At 42.4% G+C, this 21,515-nt stretch overlaps 1 protein-coding gene across 2 annotated transcripts; it reads right to left on the reverse strand.

Moving 5' to 3' along the window:
* Positions 1–208: 208 nt before the first annotated feature.
* On the reverse strand, positions 209–20,907 carry ATF3 (activating transcription factor 3). 2 transcript variants are annotated; one of them, XM_061625260.1, is made up of 4 exons: positions 20,596–20,907; positions 9,921–10,164; positions 7,967–8,074; positions 209–5,934 (listed from the first exon to the last, which is right to left on the reverse strand). In XM_061625260.1, exons 2-4 carry the CDS (start codon positions 10,158–10,160, stop codon positions 5,743–5,745), a joined length of 540 nt encoding a protein of 179 aa, XP_061481244.1. In that variant the 5' UTR covers positions 10,161–10,164; positions 20,596–20,907; the 3' UTR covers positions 209–5,742. The 2 variants fall into 2 exon arrangements, with proteins under 2 accessions (XP_061481244.1, XP_061481245.1); XM_061625261.1 differs by lacking the exon at positions 20,596–20,907 and adding an exon at positions 20,552–20,575.
* Positions 20,908–21,515: the final 608 nt, after the last annotated feature.

Genomic DNA, 21,515 nt, shown 5'->3' on the forward strand with positions numbered 1-21,515 from the left:
AGGAAATGATGACATGACATCAACATTCACATTGGCACAGGGCTGAGGGTCATGCAGTGAATCTGGAGAACAGACATTCGGCTGAAGTTAGAGCATATTTAAGATACTACCTAGGGGTGGTTTTTTATTTATTTTGTTTTGTTTTTTGAGTGAGCCTCAGTCCTTCAAACAAGGTGAAGTAAGTCACACAGGAAAAACCACACACATGTATTAGTCTTTTTTATTATTAAAGTATCAAAACATAAACCTCAAGAATAGAAAACAAATTTGCTTCTAGTGCATTATTAAATGTTCAGAATAAAACATACATAAATCCATGCAGTTCTCTCATTCAACAGTTCTTCTCCCTTGTGACTTAGAGGCCGACACTTGAAGGAGTTTGTGGCCTGTAGAGCAGGAAAGAGTTCTGCTACTGTCACTTCTCCCATCTCTGCAGACAAGCCAAGGCCACACTCACACTATACATTTACTCCACTATTGTTCCACCTTAAAAAGTCATTACTTCTCCCAAAGAATCATGGGAAGTGTAGTTTGTGAAGGGTGCTGAGAGTTGTTATGAGACTCTTATTCTCAGAGTTACAATCACAGAGTAGTTTAACAGTCAATCCCTCTTCACAGAGAACTCTGGGAACTGTGGCCCTCTGAGGGGAATAGGGGTCTCCTAACAACCGCCAGAACCATTCACAAATGACACATCCCAGGATTCTTTGGGGGAAACCACGACTGTTTGAAGTGGAATAATAGTGCAATAAATGGTGTGAAATTCTCCCTGCCAGAACGCTGTCAGAGCATAAGACTCCTCTAGAAGTCTAGCCTCTCTGTCCATTGCTTCTCTCAAGCAATGCAAATAGCTATAGGTATATAGATACTGCTTGTATAATGTTGAGGTATGTGCACTGCACATTCACCCACCCACAGGCACACTCAACCACACACAGGGAAGCAGCCACAGCTGAACAAAGATTATCTTTGACAAAAGTAGCAGTGCCATTGTAAACATTTGGCATGCTTGTTAACATCATTTCTGTTTTAGCAGCAGCAGCAGCAGCATGACGCCTGCGTCATTTTAAATAGGCTATAGAACAGCAATACAAAAATCTCTGAAAAGAGAAACATTAATTCTATGGTGAGTTTTAACAAAGACTGTCTGTATGAGAACATCATACATGCAACAGCGTCGGAGGCTCGGAGCCCATTTTTCAATTATTATGATTATTTTCAGGATTGCTTTTGGAAACATTTGAAATACATGGACAAAGCAGGGTGGGGGGGGCTCTGATACAGTGCACGTGATTTGTAGGGCCCATATTTGGTTAACGTTGACAGCTCCATACCCCAGACTAGGACATGGATGTTAAGGAGCCCTTCCATGTATGAAAAGTGTGTTTGTTCATGGAAGGTCTATTCTACAGGTCTCACTACAGTAGGAATCGGAAACCTATGGACCTCCAGGGGTTATTATTATTATTGTTGTTGTTATTGGACTACAACTCCCATCATCCCTGACCATTGGCCAAACTGGCCAGGGAGCTGATGAGAGTCCAGCAACATCTGGATGGCCTCAGATTATCCTATCCCTGAACTAGGGCATCCTATGAGCAAAGGAAAACTAGATCCAAAGATGATCTTTCACTTGCAAAATTTGTGCAAGTGTGAAAACAGCAATACAACCTCTGTCTTTTAGAATTGTGAAAACTCTTCTGCTGGTGCTTGAAGTACAACATGCAAGTCGCTACTTTCCTTCACTTGGTTCTCTGGATCCAACCCCTCGCATCCCATAATAAATAGCCTTATACCACTTTTATGGGGCAACAATGTCAGATACAGAAGAATGAGTATAATATATTCATTATTACAGAAATCCAATGAAAAGATTTTCAACAAGGTTCTTGTTAGCAAAATTGCACATAGTGACATAGTAAATAAACTCTCTCTTCCCCTCTCCCCACCCCCACCCCCACCCATTGCACAGTCAATGCAGAGGCCTCAAGGTCTATTGGCCAAAAGCTGACAAATAACAAAGTGGATTTACTCTGCAGGAAGAAAAAAATTACACCCTAATGAGACAGAATTTGGCCCACTTCCTTCCATGTTTACATAAAATATACATTTGAAACACAGCATTGAACATTATAATATATCCAAATTGCTGCAAGTGTATTAAGTAGTTCTGTTGCAGAATGTAAAAATCAAAGAGAGATAAAACAGGCAGCAGGCTCAAGTATACCAGTCAGAGATTGACAGTGTAATCCTATGCATGTCTCTACTCAGAAGTCCCATTGCATTCAATGGTCTACTCCTAGTTAAGTGTAAATAGGACTGCAGCATTAGAAGCTACCATTCCAAAATATTGTGTGCATCTGTGTGTTTTAACACTGGATAATGGTGAATTGTGTTTTGTCCTGTAAGCTTCTTTGTCTACTGTACTGATTGCATTATTACATTTAAACAGATAGATCCCACAGATTAAAAAGAGAAATAGTTCATAATAAAACTGAGAAGAGTTTGGGCAAAAATAGGAAAACCCTTATTCTAATTTAAATTTGCCTGCAGAAATCTGATTTGCACAATTAAAATTCTATGCCTTGCCATTCAGGTTTCAAAATTCAAAGTTTGAATTCTGGGTGGGGCACGTTTCAGAGAGCAGGCTGAGCTTTTTTTTCTTTTTTTAGGTGTTTGCCACTAGCCAAAAAGTTAGTTTAAATAAACCCCATTTTTGTCAGCTCCCAAAATCTGAACTCTACGATTTCAGCATTTGAAAATCCAGCAATGTTGAAGCGTTTAAATATATTAAGCAAGAAGAGAGAAGGGATTAATAGTGAAAGGTCTGCAAATCACTTGCATTTTTCCAGCTTATATTATTTGCTCTATTTATTGTATGCACTGTTTAGGAATATTAGTGCCAAATGAAAAGTCATGGGTCCAGTTCAGAGATCCTCACATGTGAGGGGTGAGAAGTGCCAACAAATTATTGGAGCTGTCAATTCTGACAGGACAAGTGGCTTATTGAGTAGGAAGGGATGTCTGAAATTAAACCCAACCACCACCATCAAAAAAAAGATATATACTGTTGGAGTTAATAATATGACAGTGAGTACAAGAGTAATAGCAGTACTCACTCACTGGACACACACACACACACACACACACACACACAGTGTACCATTTTGTGCACATGGTACCACAGTCAGAAGGCTATGCAGAGAAGTCTTATAGGCAAGCAAGGAGGAACTAGAGCTCAAGTTTTATGTTGCATTCACATCATGCACTTTAAGCACACTTATACCATTTTAACAGTCATGGCTTCCCCCAAAGAATCCTGTCATTTACCCCTCACAGAGGTACAATTCCCAGCACCCTTAACAAACCTACAGCACCCTACAGTTCCCCCAGGATTCTATGGTGGGAACCATGACAGTTAACGGGGTATAAGCATGCTTTTAAATACATGGTGTGGATGTGACCTTAGAGCACATGCTTTGAATGCAGAAGGCCCCACATCCAACCCTTCACATCTCCAGTTAAACAAAGATGTCAAGTAGCACAATCTGGGGTCCTTGAAGAGCCACTGTCAGTCAGAGCAGATGGCATCAGACAAGATGGACCAAAGCTATGACTCTGGAAAGCGGCTTTGCGTGTTTCTACACTGGATGACTCTTCTTGTGCCAATCTTTCCTCCTGCTGAAAACTCTAATGACAATACTTCACTCGACCATGCAACCCTCAGATTTCACAGAAACGTTGAAACTTTAGTCATATGTAGTTCTTTGAAGAAGGAAAGTACTAGATGTTTCAAATGTCTATCAGAAGATTTAGAGATGACAGCAGCCACCATCCATTTATAAAAAAAGAAAAAGGGACAACAGCAACTAGAAACATACGCGTGCCATTTACCAAAAGGAGCTACTCCCTATGGAAGTGACAGCAAGGAACCTTTCAGATACTCATCTAGTTAAACCCACTGACTGCTTGAGAGAATGCAAGAGAGCTTGCACATATAGCAGCTGAAAGGATTTTGTTTCCGACCTTTTATTACTCTCCCAATCTTTTGATCTAGTTTTGCAGTTCATTTATATTTGGGAGATTTGTCCAATGAATTGCCAACTAGATTAGTACTGTCAAGAAGCCAGAATGTGTAGATCATATGCAAGGTTCAGAACTGGACTTATGCAATGCAGTCTTGGGCTGGTTCTCTCACTGGACAGTGATATTGCAAAACTGATCGACACAGTGGCCCGGGATGCTTTTTTGGCATTGGTTATCTTGATTCAGGACACGGAGTGAGACCATTTTACCCACTGCAGTCCCTTTCAGCTCCATGATTCTATGAGCACTTTAAGGGAAGTTTAGTTAGATTATCAGTGTTGCCACCAGTCAACACAATACTACCACTTTAAACTATAATACAACCTTCTTTAAAAAAGAAGAACCACTCAACTGTAAGGAATGCCAACACTAACTTTGATGGGTGTTCCTGTATCATGAAATAGGTGCAACTTCTACTATCAATGCAGGACAATGTGGATTGAGAGACACCAACTGGTCACTTCACAGATCAATGTGGATTTGAACCTCAATCTCCCTAGTCCTACACTCCAATCACTAGCTCTCTGCACAATGACAGAAGAAGATGCACCTCCAAGCCTGCTATTAAGATGCTGCGGCCCAACTTGGCTATTTTTTCATCTATTTTCTTAGCACAGCCATGAAGTAATCGGGCAGTTTTGCAAACACATGCAGTTGATGCATCCACATTCATTTATATGTGCAAACTGACAGCAACCAGTTTCTTGCTCTGAAAAAGGTGGTGCCAGGAAAAATGTGCAAGTTTAGGATCCACAATATGGTGACCCACAATCCAAAGAGGACCTTTAATTGATCATGTCATTGTTTTGTATATTATAAAGTTATTTTGAATACTGTACATATGACTCATAAATTGGGTTTTCAAAGAGAAATTCCCCTTTCTTCAAAGAAGCCAATGGAGGGGGTCGCGTTCCAGCTTGACAAATTCAGACTTAGTTTTTAAAGAAGCTGATGCCTGTCATATCGTCCCACAAATCACCTCCAACATGAGTCATCAAAAAACCCACAGAAGGGCTTCCGTGAAAACAACAAAGAGAGTGCAATGCTCAGTTTAAAACATTGCACTAGACTGTAGAAACACAGTAATTCCCGTTATATTGCAATGCCTTTTGGAATTGAAAGCAGCATTCTGGAAGTTGCCAACCTCTTCCTTTTGAAAGTACAAAGCAAAAGAACAAACAAAACAACCAACCCACTCCATCTGACATTTCCTACCCGACTCAAGAACAAGTGGAGCCCATTCATCCTGGTTGTCCGTAAGATGTACATCACTGAGAGTCCGTGTTCTACCAGAAATAACTCAAGTGCAAATACCACATGCCATCAGGGGCTTAGGAAGCCTGTAGCCATTGTGAGTACTGTTTCTAGGAACAGCAAATCTGGCAGATACCTAAACCTGAAGCAAAGGCAGTGGCTGCTCTTGAACCCCACTGAGGTTTTTTTTTCAACAGAGAGAATCACAGATAAGCTAACACATGTATTTTCTCCTCAGCAGTGCGAGTCATCTCCTCTGCCTTTTTCTTGACTAATGGGAGACCACAAATACCAAGATACCTTCTCTATGGCTTCTGGCTTGGGGTGGTGTGCTGGGGATTTTATATTTTGGTGTTAAAGGCATGCCCTAAGGGCATCTAGCATCATCATTGTCACTTAGCCTTACAAGGTCCCTTCTTTGATCTGTTGAATGAAGAGGTTCCTTTCGTCTTCTGGTGTCCTCCCATTCTGGGCTCGGACGATGCACGTGGGCCTGTGCAGATTGAGCATGTAGATCAAATGCTGCTTCTCATTCTTCAACTCCTCAATCTGAGCCTTCAGTTCTGCATTTATGGTTTCCAACTTTTCAGATTCCTAGTCATAGTAGAAGAGTGTAAATATAAAAATGAAAGTTCTGAACCATTAAAAAAACACAACTTGATCTGACAATGTTGCTTTATTTAACTCTTATAACCTTTCTAGTGAGCAGTTTATATCTTGGGGGGGGGAAACTATTACATATGATTAGGGATGCAAACTTTGCTACGTTAATCATGAGGTAGGGAACTGGTGGCCCTCCAGAAGTTGTTGGACAAGATCCCACCAGCCTCAGCTAGCATAACCAAAGGTCAAAGATGACCTTTGTACTTTGTACTTTGTAGTCCAGCAACATCAGGAGAGCCACAAGTTTCCCATCCCTGAGTTAAGTCAAGGGCAGGGAATTATGAAAATGTCATCTGTCCATACACAGTGGTCATCTGCTGATGTTCTCCTCTGGGAACCTCCATTGTCATGCAGAGCTCCTCCTACAGAACTCTCTCCCAGGGAGACATGGGTAACTCCCACCTTATTAACTCTGGGGCACCATTCAAAAACCTAATTATTCTCCCAGGAGTTTAGCTCCTTTTAAGGGTATCTGATTTTCCTGCTCTTTTTAACCATTATTTTTAACCATAGTAACTCATCTGTTTAATCAGGGAGTTGGGGAAAACAGAGAGGTAAAGAAAAGCCAGGTGGCTTGTTCCTCTACAACATTTTGATTGCATAGTAGAAAATCCTACATAGCTGGGATACGGAACAGGCAGCCCTTCAGATGTTGCTGGACTCCATCTCCCATCAGCCCCAGCCAGCATTGCCAATGGTCAGGGATGATGGCAGTTGTAGCGACTATGAACATGCAAAGAGCTGCATTTTGATTCATAATTCTCAAGGGACAAAATATTTGCAGTTAATACAGATTTATTGCCAGAGGGTTGAAACTTTTAACAAGTAAAGCTGCCAAACCTGCCTTTATGCATGACACTTCGCAGAATTCAATAGGCAAGGAGGTTCCAATCAAAATGCAGTCCAACAACATTTGGTGAGCCACAGGGTCCCCATCCCTGACAGCGAAGTGGTACAATTTAGAAAGCTTTTAGTGAAAAATTAAAACTTTCTCACCAAATAACTGGTGGGCTGAGAAGAAAAAAGAACAGAGATGGGATCCTAGGAGAGTTGGGAATATCTAAATCACACTGAAAGCAAAAAAACAAACCCATGGCTTAAACCAAGTGTGGGTAACCTTTGGCTCTCCAGATATTGCTGAACTACAATTCCCATCAGCCTCAGCAACCATGAACAATGGCCAGGGATGATGAGAGTTGTAGTTCAGCAATATCTGGAGGGCCAAAGGTTCACCACACCTGGCTTAAACATTGGGTTGTATCCAAGAACACCTCCTTCCCTACAGACCCTCTTGGGTGTTAAGATCAGCAAGAGGGGGCCATTTTGGTAGTTCCAGCCCCCTCAGAAGCTTGGGGGTGGTGGCCTGGGAGAGGGCACAGTCTGTAGCAGCCCCCAAGCTGTTGAACTTCCTCTCCACTGAGGTGTGGCTGGCAACTTCACTGTATGGGTTTAGGCAAATGCTGAAGACACACCTCTTTACCCTGGCCTTTGACACCTGAGATGTATATTTTTAGGACCCACTCTATTTTGTGATTTTAGGTTGTTTCCAATGGTCTTTAATGCCATATTTGAACATTGTTGTAACTCACCTTGGGACCTCTGGGTGAAGGGCAGGTAATAAATGTTGTTGTTGTTGTTATTATTATAGTAATAATAATAATAATAATAGTCATGCTCTGAGCAGATCCATTGCAATGAATGAAATCAACGGGTCTACTCTCAGTTGGATACTACCCATAGCTAACACGCATCGATCCTCAGTAGCTCAACCAAGATTATATTTACAGTGCAGTATAAAAGTCTACTCAGACTTACACCCAAGTTACGCGTGTATAGGATGTCAGACCTAATGAACAGTGCAATGCAGAAAAATGCAGAGCCACTCATGTAGGCAGTTTTAGCTGAAAGACCTTTTCTATTCTCCCCTATCTTGTCTTCTGTGCCCCGATACCAGTTAACTCACTTTCTGCAGGCATTCTGTTTTTTCCTTCTTTTTGTTTCGACACTTTGCTGCTGCAATCTTGTTCCTTTCCCTCCGTCTCCTTTTCCTTTCATCTTCTCCAGGTGCACACTAGCAGAATTCATAGAGAACGGTCAGTTGGTTGACTTCGGGTGCTTCCAGATAGAGGCTGAACATAAGAAGAGCCTATTGGATCAAGCCAATGGCCCATCTAGTCCAGCATCCTGTTGGCCAACCAGATGCCCGTGGGAAGCCCATAAGCAGGACCTGCGTGAAAGAGCACTCTTCCCTTCTGCAGTTTCCAGCAACTGGAATTCAGAAGCATACCGCCTCCAACTGTGGAGGAAGAGCATAGCCATCGTGGCCAGTAGACACTGATAGCCTTCTCCTCCATGAATTTGTCTAATCCTCTTTTAAAGCCATCACTGCCTCTTGTAGGAATGAACTGCATAGTAAGTCCCATGGAATCATTAGACATATATAGGATTGAGCTCATGAGTTACAATTCCACGCACATTTCGGAGTAGAAACAACTGAAACTAGTGCAATTCACTTCTAATTAAAACATGCATAGGATTAGGAATGTGCTCTTTTATTTATTATTTGATTTATATCCCGCCCTTCCTCCCAGCAGGAGCCCAGGACGGCAAACAGAAACGCTAAAAACACTTTAAAACATCATAAAAAAACCTTAAAATAGATTAAAACAAAACAACGTTAAAAACATTTTTTTAAAGTTTCTAAAAAATCTTTAAAAACAAAAGAAGGTTTAATAACATATTATTAAAGAAAACATATTAAAAGCATTCTAACACAGACTCAGACTGGGATAGGTCTCAACTTAAAAGGCTTGGTGAAACAGGAAAGTCTTCAATAGGCACCGAAAAGAGAACAGAGATGGCAGCTGCCTAATATTTAAGGGGAGGGAATTCCACAGGGTAGGTCCCGCCACACTAAAGGTCCGTTTCCTATATTGTGCAGAACGAACCTCCTGATAAGATGGAATCTGCAAGAGGCCCTCACCTGCAGAGCGCAGTGATCAACTGGGTATACAAGGATACACAGGAATTGGAACACAGGAATTGCCTTGGTGCAGCAGACCAAGGTCCACATAGTCTGACATGCTATTCTAACATAATAATGGAAGAATTGCTTTGCTGGATCAGATCAAGAGCACCTACTTTGCACACAGAAGGTCCTAGGTTCAATCCCCAGCATCTCCAGGTAGTACTGGGGACAACTTGTGTTTGAAATCCGGGAGAGCTGCTGTCAGTCAATGTAGGAAACTCTGAGCAAAATAGACCAATGGCCTGATCTGAGATAAGGCAGCTTCCTATGTAAGCTTTCCCCTGATGTTAGAGTCAAAAGCCCAACTTGATTCCACTAGAAGTTGGGCATTTATGGTCACCTGCCCCGTGCTGTGGAATTATACTCTTCCATCAGATATTCAGCAGGCATCATTGCTACTAACCTCCAGGCATCTCTTGAGGGCCACTTTATGCCAGGAGAGTGTTTGCCCATCTAGCTGAGCATATGACACGTGGCAACTCTCTAGAATCTCAGGCAGACACCCTTGACCATCGCCAGCCACCTGATCCTTTTTTTAAACTTGGAAATCTAGGGATTGAACTGTGAGCTTCAGCATGCAAAGCATGAACTCTGCTACTGAGTTACAGTCCTTTCTCAAGAACACACGATTCAGATGTGGATCCAGTATGCAGCAAGACTATATGTGCCTTTCATGAGGCCACTTTCATTCCAACACATTTAGATCACTGACTGCAATGGGGAAAAAAATATTACTGCAGACAACTATCTTATCTATAATAAGCTATCTTACTGAAAAGTTATTGAACAATTATATGCTGCTTTTAGGGTTTTTTTTTATATTCTCCCTTTTTTAAAAAAAGAATGCTGTTATTGAATAAGAATTTAAAATAAAATAAAAATGTCGTACCTCTGCTTTCAAAACAGACATTTCACCAGGTCTATCAGAAACCATTACTGTGTCCAATGTGGAGGACATCCTATGTGAATGGCGCTTATGCTGGATGGCAAATCTTAACTCTTCTTTCACTAAAGGAGTTAGATTTGTGAAGTCTTCAAAACCCAGAGATACTACAGGAGAGAGGCAGGGAACCATTGCAGAGGCACTGACTTCTGAAGCAGACACCTGACCTGGGTGTTGGAGCATCATTTTGCTGAAAAAAAGAAAGAACAAGAATTAGTCTTCCTGAATTGATCAGGACAAAAAAGTGTTCGTCAGAAGACAGCTAATTCTCAATTATGGCCTGATTCAGAAAATATGACCTTTGGTCATGGAATAACAGCAACTCTGTGCCATGACACATGGTAACATATTGATAGAATGATTGCTTATATGGGTTGTACTCAACTAAGTAATACTCAGAGTAGGCCCACTGAAATCAATAGACATAAATGAATCATGTCTATGAAAAAACTTCAACGGATCTACTTTGGGTATTGGCTTAGTTGGATACAACTCTCTCTCTGCGGAAATGGAAATGGACTCCCTTCAAGTCGATCCCGGCTTATGGCTACCCTATGAATAGGGTTTTCATGGTAAGCAGTGTTCAGAGGGGGTTTACCATTGCCTCCCTCTGAGGCTAGTCCTCCCCAGCTGGCTACAGCCTGCTCAACTTGCCAAAGCTGCACATGCCAGCCCCTTCCTTGTCCACAACTGCCAGCTGGGGGGCAACTGGGCTCCTTAGGAATATACAGCTTGCCCACGGCTGCACCTGTGGCAGGGCATGTAACCCGAGTCACTCACTGTGGGGGTGATCTTTAGCTGGTCTTTTACACCCAGGAGACACAAGTGGAGATTTGAACTCACAGACTCTGGACTCGCAGCCAGGCTCTCCTCCCCACTGTGCTATACGAGCTGTTACACAGACAAATCATTAGATTTAAGAACGTAAGAAGAGCCTGCTGGATCAGGCCAATGGCCCTTCTAGTCCAGCATCCTATTCTCACAGTGGCCAACCAGAAGCCTATGGGAAGCCTGCAAACAGGACCTGAGCGCAAGAGCACTCTCCTGTCCTGCAACTGGTATTCAGAAGCATACCACCTCCGACGATGGAGGCAGAGCACAGCCATCATGGCTAAGAGCCACTGAGAGCTTTATCCTCCATGAATTTGTCTAATCCTCTTTTAAAGCCATCCAAGTTGGTGGCCATCACTGTTGCCTATGGGAACGAATGTAATAGTTTAACCATGTGATGCATGAAGAAGTACTTTCTTTTGTCTGTCCTGAATCTTCCAGCATTTGGCTTTACTGGATATTATGAGTTCTAGTGTTATCAGAGAGGGAGAAAAACTTTTCTTTATCTACTTTCTCCATACCATGCATAATTTTATACACTTCTATCATGTTGCCTCTGACTCACCTTTTCCCAAAACTAAAAAGCCCAAAATGCTGCAGCCTTTCCTCATCGGGTAGTCGCTCCATCCCCTTAATCATTTTGGTTGCCCTTTTGTGAACCTTTCCAGCTCTACAATATCCTTTTTGAGATGAGATGACCAGTATTGTACATAGTATTCCAAATGCGGCCACACCATAGATAAGGGCATATGATTTGCAGTTTATTTTCAGTACCTTTCCTAATGATTCCTAGCATGGAATTTGCCTTTTTCACAGCCCCCGCATACTGGTTTATATCCCACTTTTCCTCGAAGAAGGTCCAGATAACATACATGGTTCTCCCCTTCCCTGTTTTATCCTCACAACAACCCTGTGATGTAGGTTAGGCTGAGATAAGGTGACTGGTCTAAGCTCCAGGGTCACCCAGTAAGATTCATGACTGAGTGGGGATTTGAACCCAGATCTCTCAGACCCTAGTCTAACCACTACATCTCACTGGCTTCATACATATTTATACACATATACACAAAGTCCCCTTGATGTTCAATTTAAATGCAACTAGAAACTGAAGATATACTGAAGCTCAACAGAAAGCAATTTAATATATAAGATTGTGTCCAATGGCAGCTTTCAATACTGCTGGCTGAGTGATTTATAACCAAACAGGTAGTGTGAGAAGCAACACACTGAAAGAAGCAACACAAGTTACACTAGATTTGGTACAATAATTGCACTACAGTTTGAACTGGGCCACCTGTGCTGATTAATTAATCTTGTAATGTTATGTTTAGACTAGTAGGGATCGGCCTAGAGACTGGCCCAGTGCTTGTGCAGCTTATGTATTCCAGATATACTAAACTGGTTAACCCAGCACTCAAGAAATCTCTCATCTGGAAAGAACGTGACTCATCATTCACACATACAGCTGCATGTGCATCCAGCCGGTTCTTGAAGCTATATTGTGCGAATCAGATTCACGCAATGTGGTTAACTGGTCATCCATATATTGTCACCTTCTGAAATCAATCCACTCCATCACTCTTTATTGGAATGATCAGTGACAGTGTGTTCAAATGAACACAAGATTTGCTTCCTGGGAAGCCTCATTTTCTTAGAGGAAGCAACAAAAGTCTGCAAAATCTTATTACAGCAAAATCAGTTTACAGTTTGCTTCACAATAGATAAGCTAATTACTACCTTTGGGCATTTGTGTACATAAATGAAGCCATCACGCTGTCAGACTAGTTTTGACTTATGCCGTCTCTATTGTAATTACAGCTTCAGGTAATGGCTGGAGTTAGACAAGCTTCATTATGGTCATGCACACCAGCATAAGTTGCACCCTTTTGCACTACTAGTATATTGCAGAGCAAGAAAACAAAGATCTGAAGATGCTGCGTTCCCAGCCTAGAATGCCTGTGTTCTGGTACCACAAAACTTGTCATTGCCTTATCTCTTCAGGAATCTAAGCCTGTGTCACACCTGTCAAATGTCCTGCACAGAAAGGACCTCTGTGTAGGAATGCAAACCCCACACATAGACCAGGGTCGGGAACCTTTTTTATCCCAAGGGCCACATTCCATTGCGGCCAATCTTCCAGGGGCCACATGCCAGTGGTGGGTGGAGCCAGAGACAAATGTACAGTAGGCCACTGTCTTCAACATTGGTTCCCCATATGTTGTTGGACTACAACTCCCATCATCCTTGGCCATTGGCTAAGCTGGCTGGGGTTGATGGGAGTTATAGTCCAACAACATCTGAGAGTCCAAAGTTGAAGAACAATGGAGTAGACTATGTTCCAGCCATGGAAAGGTCAGTGGTTTCTACATACACGCACAGCTCTCCAACCAGGCATAGAAGGGTGCATTATCACAGTTCAAGGCCACATACCAGCCAGGCTATGGAATGCTGTAAAAGAAACAGGGGTGCCACAGCATCTGATTGTCCTGATGCTCAACCTATACTCTGGACAAGAGGCTGCTGTAAGGTCAAAATATGGAAAGGGTATGAGACAGGGGTGTATTTTATCACCCTATTTATTTAATCTATACGCAGAACATATTATACAGAAAGTGGGATTGGACCAAGATGAAGGAGGTGTGAAAATTGGAGGGAGAAATATTAATAATTTAAGATATGCAGACAATACCATAATACTAGCAGAAACCAGTAATGATTTGAAACGAATGCTGATGAAAGTTAAAGAGGAAAGCACAAAAGCAGGACTACAGCTGAATGTCAAAAAGACTAAAGTAATGACAACAGAAGATTTATGTAACTTTAAAGTTGACAATGAGGACATTGAACTTGTCAAGGATTATCAATATCTTGGCACAGCCATTAACCAAAATGGAGACAATAGTCAAGAAATCAGGAGAAGGCTAGGACTGGGCATCTGTGAGAGAACTAGAAAAAAGTCCTGAAATGCAAAGATGTATTACTGAACACTAAAGTCAGGATCATTCAGGCCATGGTATTCCTGTTCTCTATGTATGGATATGAAAGTTGGACAGTGAAAAAAGCGGATAAGAGAAAAATCAACTCATTTGAAATGTGATGTTGGAAGAGAGCTTTGTGGATACCATGGACTACGAAAAAGATAAATAATTGGGTCATGGAACAAGTTTAACCAGAACTATCAGTAGAAGCTAAAATGATGAAACTGGCGAAACGCTGGCGAAAGTAGAAAGGAGTAGAAAAAGAAGAAGGCCAAACAAGAGATGGATTGATTCCATAAAGGAAGCCACAGACCTGAACTTACAAGATCTGAATGGGGTGGTTCATGACAGATCCGGTTGGAGGTCACTGATTCATAGGGTCGCCATAAGTTGTAGTTGACTTGAAGGTACATAACAACAACAACAAACCAGCCAGACAAAAATACTTGAAGAGGGTGCAGAGCAGGGCTGGGTAGGAGTTTGGACTGAAGAGGGGCATGATCTAATGGCCAGACAGAGAGGCTGGGAGGGCCATATTCAGCCGTCAGGTTGAAGTTCCCCCAGCCCTGATATGAATTGTGAGTTGTCGTCAACTAAGCTTTTCTCAGAGTAGACCCTTTGAAATTAATGGACCCATATTAATCAAGCCCATTCATTTCAGTGAGTCTGCGCTGTGTAAAACTTAGTTGGCTACAACCCTGTTAAATTCGCTGGTCATGCACACGTTTTGCTACATGTACATACACACAGTTTACATGCACTGGAAACCTTGGCTAGTTGCAACAGCAAAATACATGCATTTGGCAATCTACCCTAAGGGTTTTATATTTATTCTGAAACAGAAGTAAGGGTGTTATGATGTGCAAAGTGAACCCCAGACAATATGATAAGAGCAGAAAACCAAAATGTTCTTGACCTCATTATCAAAGCGAAGATTTCCTGGAATTGTTTGTTATTTCCAGAGACCTTGAGAAACTTATGTAATTTTGCAGAAATCCCCTGGTCATGAGTCACACCTCAAAATGCTGATATCTTTTAATCCACCTAAGAGGTAGAAGATACTCCAGTCAAACTGAGTCAACAAAAAGGCCTTCAATTTCAAGGTTTATCATTTCATTTCAGCTCTAAGGTAATGCTGAAAATATTAATAAACAGTTGATCAAAATATTAAATTCACAACATCTTGTACATCCCTTTGATGTCTTTATGCTGTGAAGCGGTCTATAAATTTGTATATTATTATTTATTATTATTAATAATAATAATAATAATAATGTTATTAATAATAATAATATGCATTACCTGACTCATTTTGTTGATTAAAGAGATTGCTAAATTCTACATGGAGAGCACAGATTAATCTGTTCCTTTCCTAAGCTTACCTTTATAAACCAGAAGGGTTCTGAACATGTTTTTAGAAACAAAAAACAGAATGCTAAGGTGTTTACAATGCTGAATGTTATAGGTAATTATATGCAGAGATGGGGACATGCAAAGGCCCCATTTATATCCATGGTCAATAGGTACCTCATGCCAATTCTGGGAGCCCCATTCATCACGTTGGCACTACTGTTGGCATCAGCACAAATTTCTGAGGATTTGGGAAATGGCCAAAGTTTAGTTACACCAATCCCCTCACAGAAAAACAACTGAGAATGCTGGCAGTAAAATGGGACTTTGGAGAGAATTAGTACAGCTTCGAGCTGCAGTAACCTTATCTGAACAACCATATTGCTAATAATGTACATTCTCAGCTGTGTCTCAGACAGAGGCCTGCGAGGAGGGTTCAGCTGAGAGAATTGCCCAAAGATAACCAATAGGATTCATACCTGAGTAAGCAGGAACTAGAATCTGGGCTTCTCCCATCCAAGCCCAATGTTCTTTCTACATTTATCCACTAAATATGCTTTGCTGGTATGGTCTCTGTTTAAAGAGCCATCATGTACAGTCCATGTGATTCAGTGATGGCTGGTGCCCATGGAGACTGGTAGGGCGGAAGGCAGGGAGACCAAGAGCGGGTGGAGCCAGAGTCAACGACAGGCAGAGGAAACTAACTCCAGTTTTGTCCCCCATCCTCCTCCTTGCTCAGTTCTACAAGGGTAACACTGAGACCACATTCACACCAGACATTTATTCCACTATTATGCCACTTTAAACAGTCATAGCTTCCCCCAAATAATCCTGGGAAGTGTACTTTGTGACAGGTGTTGAGCTTTGTTAGAAGAGCCCTATTCCCCTGACAGAGCTACAATTCTCAGAGTGGTTTAACGGTCAGTCCCTCTTCTCAGAGAACTCTGGGAATTGCTACTATGTGAGTAGAATAGGGTGCCTCCTAACAACTCTCAGCACCCTTCATAAACTACACTTCCCAGGATTCTTTAGGGGAAGCCATGACTGTTCAAAGTGGAATAATAGTGGAATAAATGTCTGGTGTGAATGTGGCCTGAGACTAAGGAAGAGGAAGCTGACAGGCAGGGCCACCACCTGGAATTGCCCTGAGTAAGAAGGCAGGTAGGTGGGGGCTGGCTGAGGGAGGGTGAGCTTCGTGGGGCAGAGTCCCATTTGCCCAAACGAGCCGGCTCCACTGATGGGCCCCGAGCTCAAGGAATGTAGAATACCATAACTATCTGTTGGAGTCAAACACAGAGATGCTGTTAAGATCTTCCGTCAAGGAACCTAGACCTCTCCTACAGGCTGATGCAAGATTATTGCAATCAACATGTATTCCACCCTGAAATCATTTAGAGACACTTCTGCATCCACAGTATTACATGGCGCCAAATAACATTCCAGATGGAGCCAAATAAATAGAAACATTTCACAGTCCATTTATGAAATTCTGGGCGCTGCATTTCCAAATGATTCAAAATGCAAGAACTGACATTCACTCCCCATGTTGTTTTCAGACACCAAATGTTCCCCATCTCTTTGTAACAATCCCCCTTTTAAACAGGGCAACAGCAAGAACAAAACAGAACCAAGTCCTCTCCTCAATCCCAATAATCAGAAAGCCAATACTACAAAGCCTATGTGTAAGGAGCTGCCTTATACCGATAAATCGTCATCATCAAATCTGTTTAGCATTTAAATGATGAATGCTTTATATAGAATTTTAAAAGACAAGTCATTGCTCCATTTAGCCCAGCATTGTCTACTCTGACTGGCAGCAGCTCTCCATCAGCCCGAGGTCTTTGACCCCCACCCAACATCTACAGACAGAGATCTTTGGACCAGAGGGGGCTTCCACACCGCAGCTGAGTGTGGACTTTGTGCTGATCACGCACACAAGTTTTGGACAGCAGCTATTTGACATCCTCCTCATCAGAATGTCACCAGATGTTATTTTCTCAATGAATCCAGATTTTTCTTTTCCACAGAAAATCTAATTTTTAAAAAAGCAGAAACAGTTAATCTAGTTTAAACAGAAGAAAAATATAGGATCGCATTTCAACAAGGATCTCATCATAGGAACTTTGAAAAAGACTGGCACACACAAGCAGCATCAAGTCTACCATAAACTGCTGTGTGGAAGTGCCCAGAGATACCAGGAATTGACCCCGAGATGAGACCTTAAACATACAAGGACCTGTTCTATCCTACCACCGCACTAAGACCACCCAGACCCTATCCTTCATGTAGTCCTTTACACATGGCTGCCGGACCCTCTGCTGTTTATAGCTTTATTCTAAGCAGCAGTAGAGATTCCAAAAACTTCTCCATTCTTTCAACTCATGCCAGTTTGCCCACACACTGTAAAACAAGGGTAGTCTACTGAGTTGCTTCAGAGACCCGCCCACTCAAAAAACGATTGATGTACAGGCGCAGGCATTCATAGTCAAAATAAACACAACCTAATTTATACACCCCTGTTGTCTGGATTTGTGTTTTAGGCCTACCATCCTATAATCCTATATATACAAACAGCAAACTCCTCAGAGTGTAGATTCTCATGTAGCCAAAATGGCACCTTCCAATCACAAGGAGAAGGTGTCAGTAGGAACTGGGGAATCCCAAGGGTTCCAACAGAAGTACCAAGAGAAAAAAACTTTAGAAAGAATACCAATGGGGACAAGGAAACAGCCCAATGAGGACTGGGCATGCTCAGTGGCTACGGAGTGCACTGCTGGCTGGCTGTTAGAGTTGGGGTGGTGGGAAACCAGAGGAAACAGGAAAGGGAATGGCATATGCTTGAGGAGGACACGGCTGGCTGGAACACTGAACATGAACATTTTGTTGCACAGCAACAAAATTTGTGTCATAGCCAGATTTCTGATTCCAATCCAGAACATTCTCAGCTAGAACAGATGACAAATCAAAGACTACATTCTCTGAAAAGCTGGATTACTTTCAGCTAACTTGGTTGACATTAAAAGTTTCATCCTCACTCTAAAAAACAGAACAAGGCACCTTGACCTGACTGTGCCTTTCATTTCATATTTTATCAGAAACAAAGTCTTTAGTTTTTGACGGATACATTTGTTTCCCACCCCCTGAATATTTTTATTTTTATTTATTTATATTTATTTTGTTCAATTTTTATACCGCCCAAAGCCAGAGGCTCTCTGGGTGGTGTACAATAATACAATACAATACAATACAATTAAAATGACAATATTTATGCTGATTCATGCTGATTCAGTAAGACCCGTTAACCATTGAAGTTAATCTCCCACAGCTTTAAAAGCAATTAAAGTCCACAAACACCCTGAACCGAACTTGACCTTTGACGATTTTTGACATTGCAGTTTGGCCACATTTATGTGCTTCTTTCAAAATGGCCAGCTGTTGATGCAATGAGGAAAATCAGCAGAGGACCAAAAACAACTCATCACCACTTTTTGGGGATGTCCTCACAAAACCCCCGCTTAGATGCCCCCTGTGGTTTCTCAGATGCCATAAATGTGGTGCCCTTTTGCTGTTTTGGACTACAGCTCCCATCAGCCCCAGCTGTGCAGGTTGGGGCTGCTGGGAATTGTAGTCCAAAACAACTGGAGGGCACCCGGTAGGCAAAGACTGTCCTATATCCTTACTATGGACAACCTCTAAAGTGATTTGGGTAATCCTATCTGCACGCTTACTGGAGAGAGGCCATCTGATGGAGCTTGGTGGGACTTGTTTCTGAGTAAGGATTTCTGAGGAGGCTCATACTGTACATGTATGCTGTGGTAAATCAAAGTAATAAAGCTGGAAACGTAAACACTTATTAGGGAATACACAATTACTAAGGAGTAAGCTGCACTGAACACAGTGGAACTTACTTCTGAGTAAAGAAGTACAGGAACTGTGCTGTGCAGCTGCAGTCCTATACAGACTTTCTTGGGAGTAAGCTCAATTGAACTCAGGATTCGGCATCACAGTGCCAATGCTAAAGGCTTACTTGGGAGTAAATTCCATATAACTCACTTACTTCCAAGTAAACATGCATAGGATGTAGCAAATCCGGCATTTACCCTAGCTGATAATGACTTACCTTCATGCAAATAAATCCAAAAAATGTTAAATGTTCTCCCTCTCTCCACATGAAGATTCCTTCATTTTAAACAAGCCATATCCATCTACACCTAAAGTAAAGGTAGGCTTTTTGGCCCATAAGAAAAATCCATGTTAAGGCCCTTTACTAGGCCAATCAAAATGTCACCAAATAGTATGCAAACTCCTGAGCTCTCCAGAACTCTTCATCAGCCTAGATGGTAGACACACTATGGCTTTGGTTTATCTAGCCTGATGAAGAGTTCTGCTGAACTCAAAAGCTTGCATATTATTTTGTGGCATTTTGGTTGCCCTAACAAAAGATATTTCCTTAATATGGATTTTGGAATTCATCTGCAGTTGTTACTCATCTCTCCTAATAGTCCACGAAGTCTAGCACTCCACGGTCCCAAACATACAGAAGCCCTGAAATAGTCTTATATCTGTACATAATTGTATTCCTATACCGAACGACTTTGACAGGCTACCTTGATAACTTAACACCGGCGTATAAAACAAATCTGACAGTTCGAACGGGGAGCACCCTAAGAAGTTGAGGCGTGTTCCCTACCACGCAGTGCGCCACCAACAGGCAGCTGGAGATATACTCTATCGTAGAAAAAGAAAAGTTAAGCTTTTAAATCTTTCCGTCAGCTCTCGCCATCCCACAACTTACCGTAAATGATCATCATTTGATTGTGATCACTTATAATATTTTTAAAGAGTTCTGGGAAATTAAAATGCTAGCGATGACATGGGAAAACAACCGCAAAAACTTCTTTTACGCACTTCAAAAGATACGATCTTGGGATTGAAACAGAACTTTTTCTCTCTCTCTTTGGGTAGAGGAAAAGTAAGTTTCTCAACCTCAAAGAAACAAAAACAAAAAAAGCCAGTGAGGGATCGCCAAAATATTTAAAACGGCAACGATTAAAGCGCCAAAGGAGGAAACGAAGCGGCAGTTTCTATTACTTAGGTGTGTCTGTTAGCGATCGGTCACTCGGATGAATGAACTTTTACTTTCAGTTAGCCTAACTGAAAAACAAACAAACAGACAATTTGACTTAGCACTTTCCCGGCACATTAACTCTACAGAACCCGAGATCTCTTAAATTTCTTTTAAACAGAAGTTGGTCCCACCTTCTCCCACCCGCACAAAAAGACACCAAAAATTGCTTGGAAAAGTTCCGAAGACGTACGGAAGACACGCGTTTCTCTCAGACTACTTCCCCGTCACAGATCCCCGACCCCACTGAAGACAACAACAACATTTGGGAGATCAAAGCTCTCTTTCTTCACCTCCTTCCTCCCTTCGTTCTCCCTCCAGCGTCTCGCCGTCTTACCTGTTCCTCACCTCTTCTTCTTTAATTCTTTTTCTTCCCAGTGTTTGGAGACTCAGGAGACGAAAGAGGAGAGAGGGAGAAAACTCTCAAATGTGAGATTGTTCAAGAAAAGTTTTTTTTTTTAAATAAAATTAAAATGTGTGTGGAGTTCTCTTTTGAGCTCCGGTCGGGGTAAGACGGGTGTCGCTGCTCCCGGGCGCTGGACAGCCGTTTCAGCCTCGGCTCCCTCGCTGCCAGCGCCGCTCCGAACCTCTGGCTCCCCGCGAGGTTGCATCACCTCCTTTATATAGCCCAGCGGGCTGCGATGGTATTTAATCTGGCCGCGAGTCCCGAGCTGATGTCATGCTATTAATAGACTCTTCAGCGAGACGGGTAGGAGGTGAGGGCGTGGCCACAGCTCCGAAGGGGCGGGGCTGCCTGGTGATGCAAGGCTTTCCCGGGCGAGGGGGAAGGCGGAGAGGTCCGAGACGCGCCGCGTATAGCTCGCGTTCCGTAAGAGGCAGGCCGAGCTCGCGGCCGCCTCGGGCCGGTGGCCAGATGTGAATACCCTTTGCAGCGGCATAATCTCGCCATGAGCCATTGGTGCCCAAGCCAGCGCATTACTCCAAATGGCTGGCATTCCGTAGCCCAAGAGCAGCTGGGCAAATAAGATGCGATCGGGGAGGAGGGCGCGTTCCCCCCCCTTTAAATTAGGCACAGATTGGAACACTGGAGATGATGCTTTGCCATTTTGTGGAGCTACGCAAAGGACTGGAGGAGGTTGCTCCCTCCTCCTTTAGGATCTGGATCTGGACTCTGTGTGTGGCCGTGTTTCAATAGATGGGGTGGTGGTGCTGGAGTTGGGGGTGTTCGCGTCTGCCTCTTGGAGATCCGCTAAGTCCCCCTCCTGTTCCTGGTTCATTTTGTGTATATGACCAAAG

Source organism: Rhineura floridana, chromosome 4 (genome assembly GCF_030035675.1).
Source record: "Rhineura floridana isolate rRhiFlo1 chromosome 4, rRhiFlo1.hap2, whole genome shotgun sequence".
NCBI classification, from domain to species: domain Eukaryota; kingdom Metazoa; phylum Chordata; class Lepidosauria; order Squamata; family Rhineuridae; genus Rhineura; species Rhineura floridana.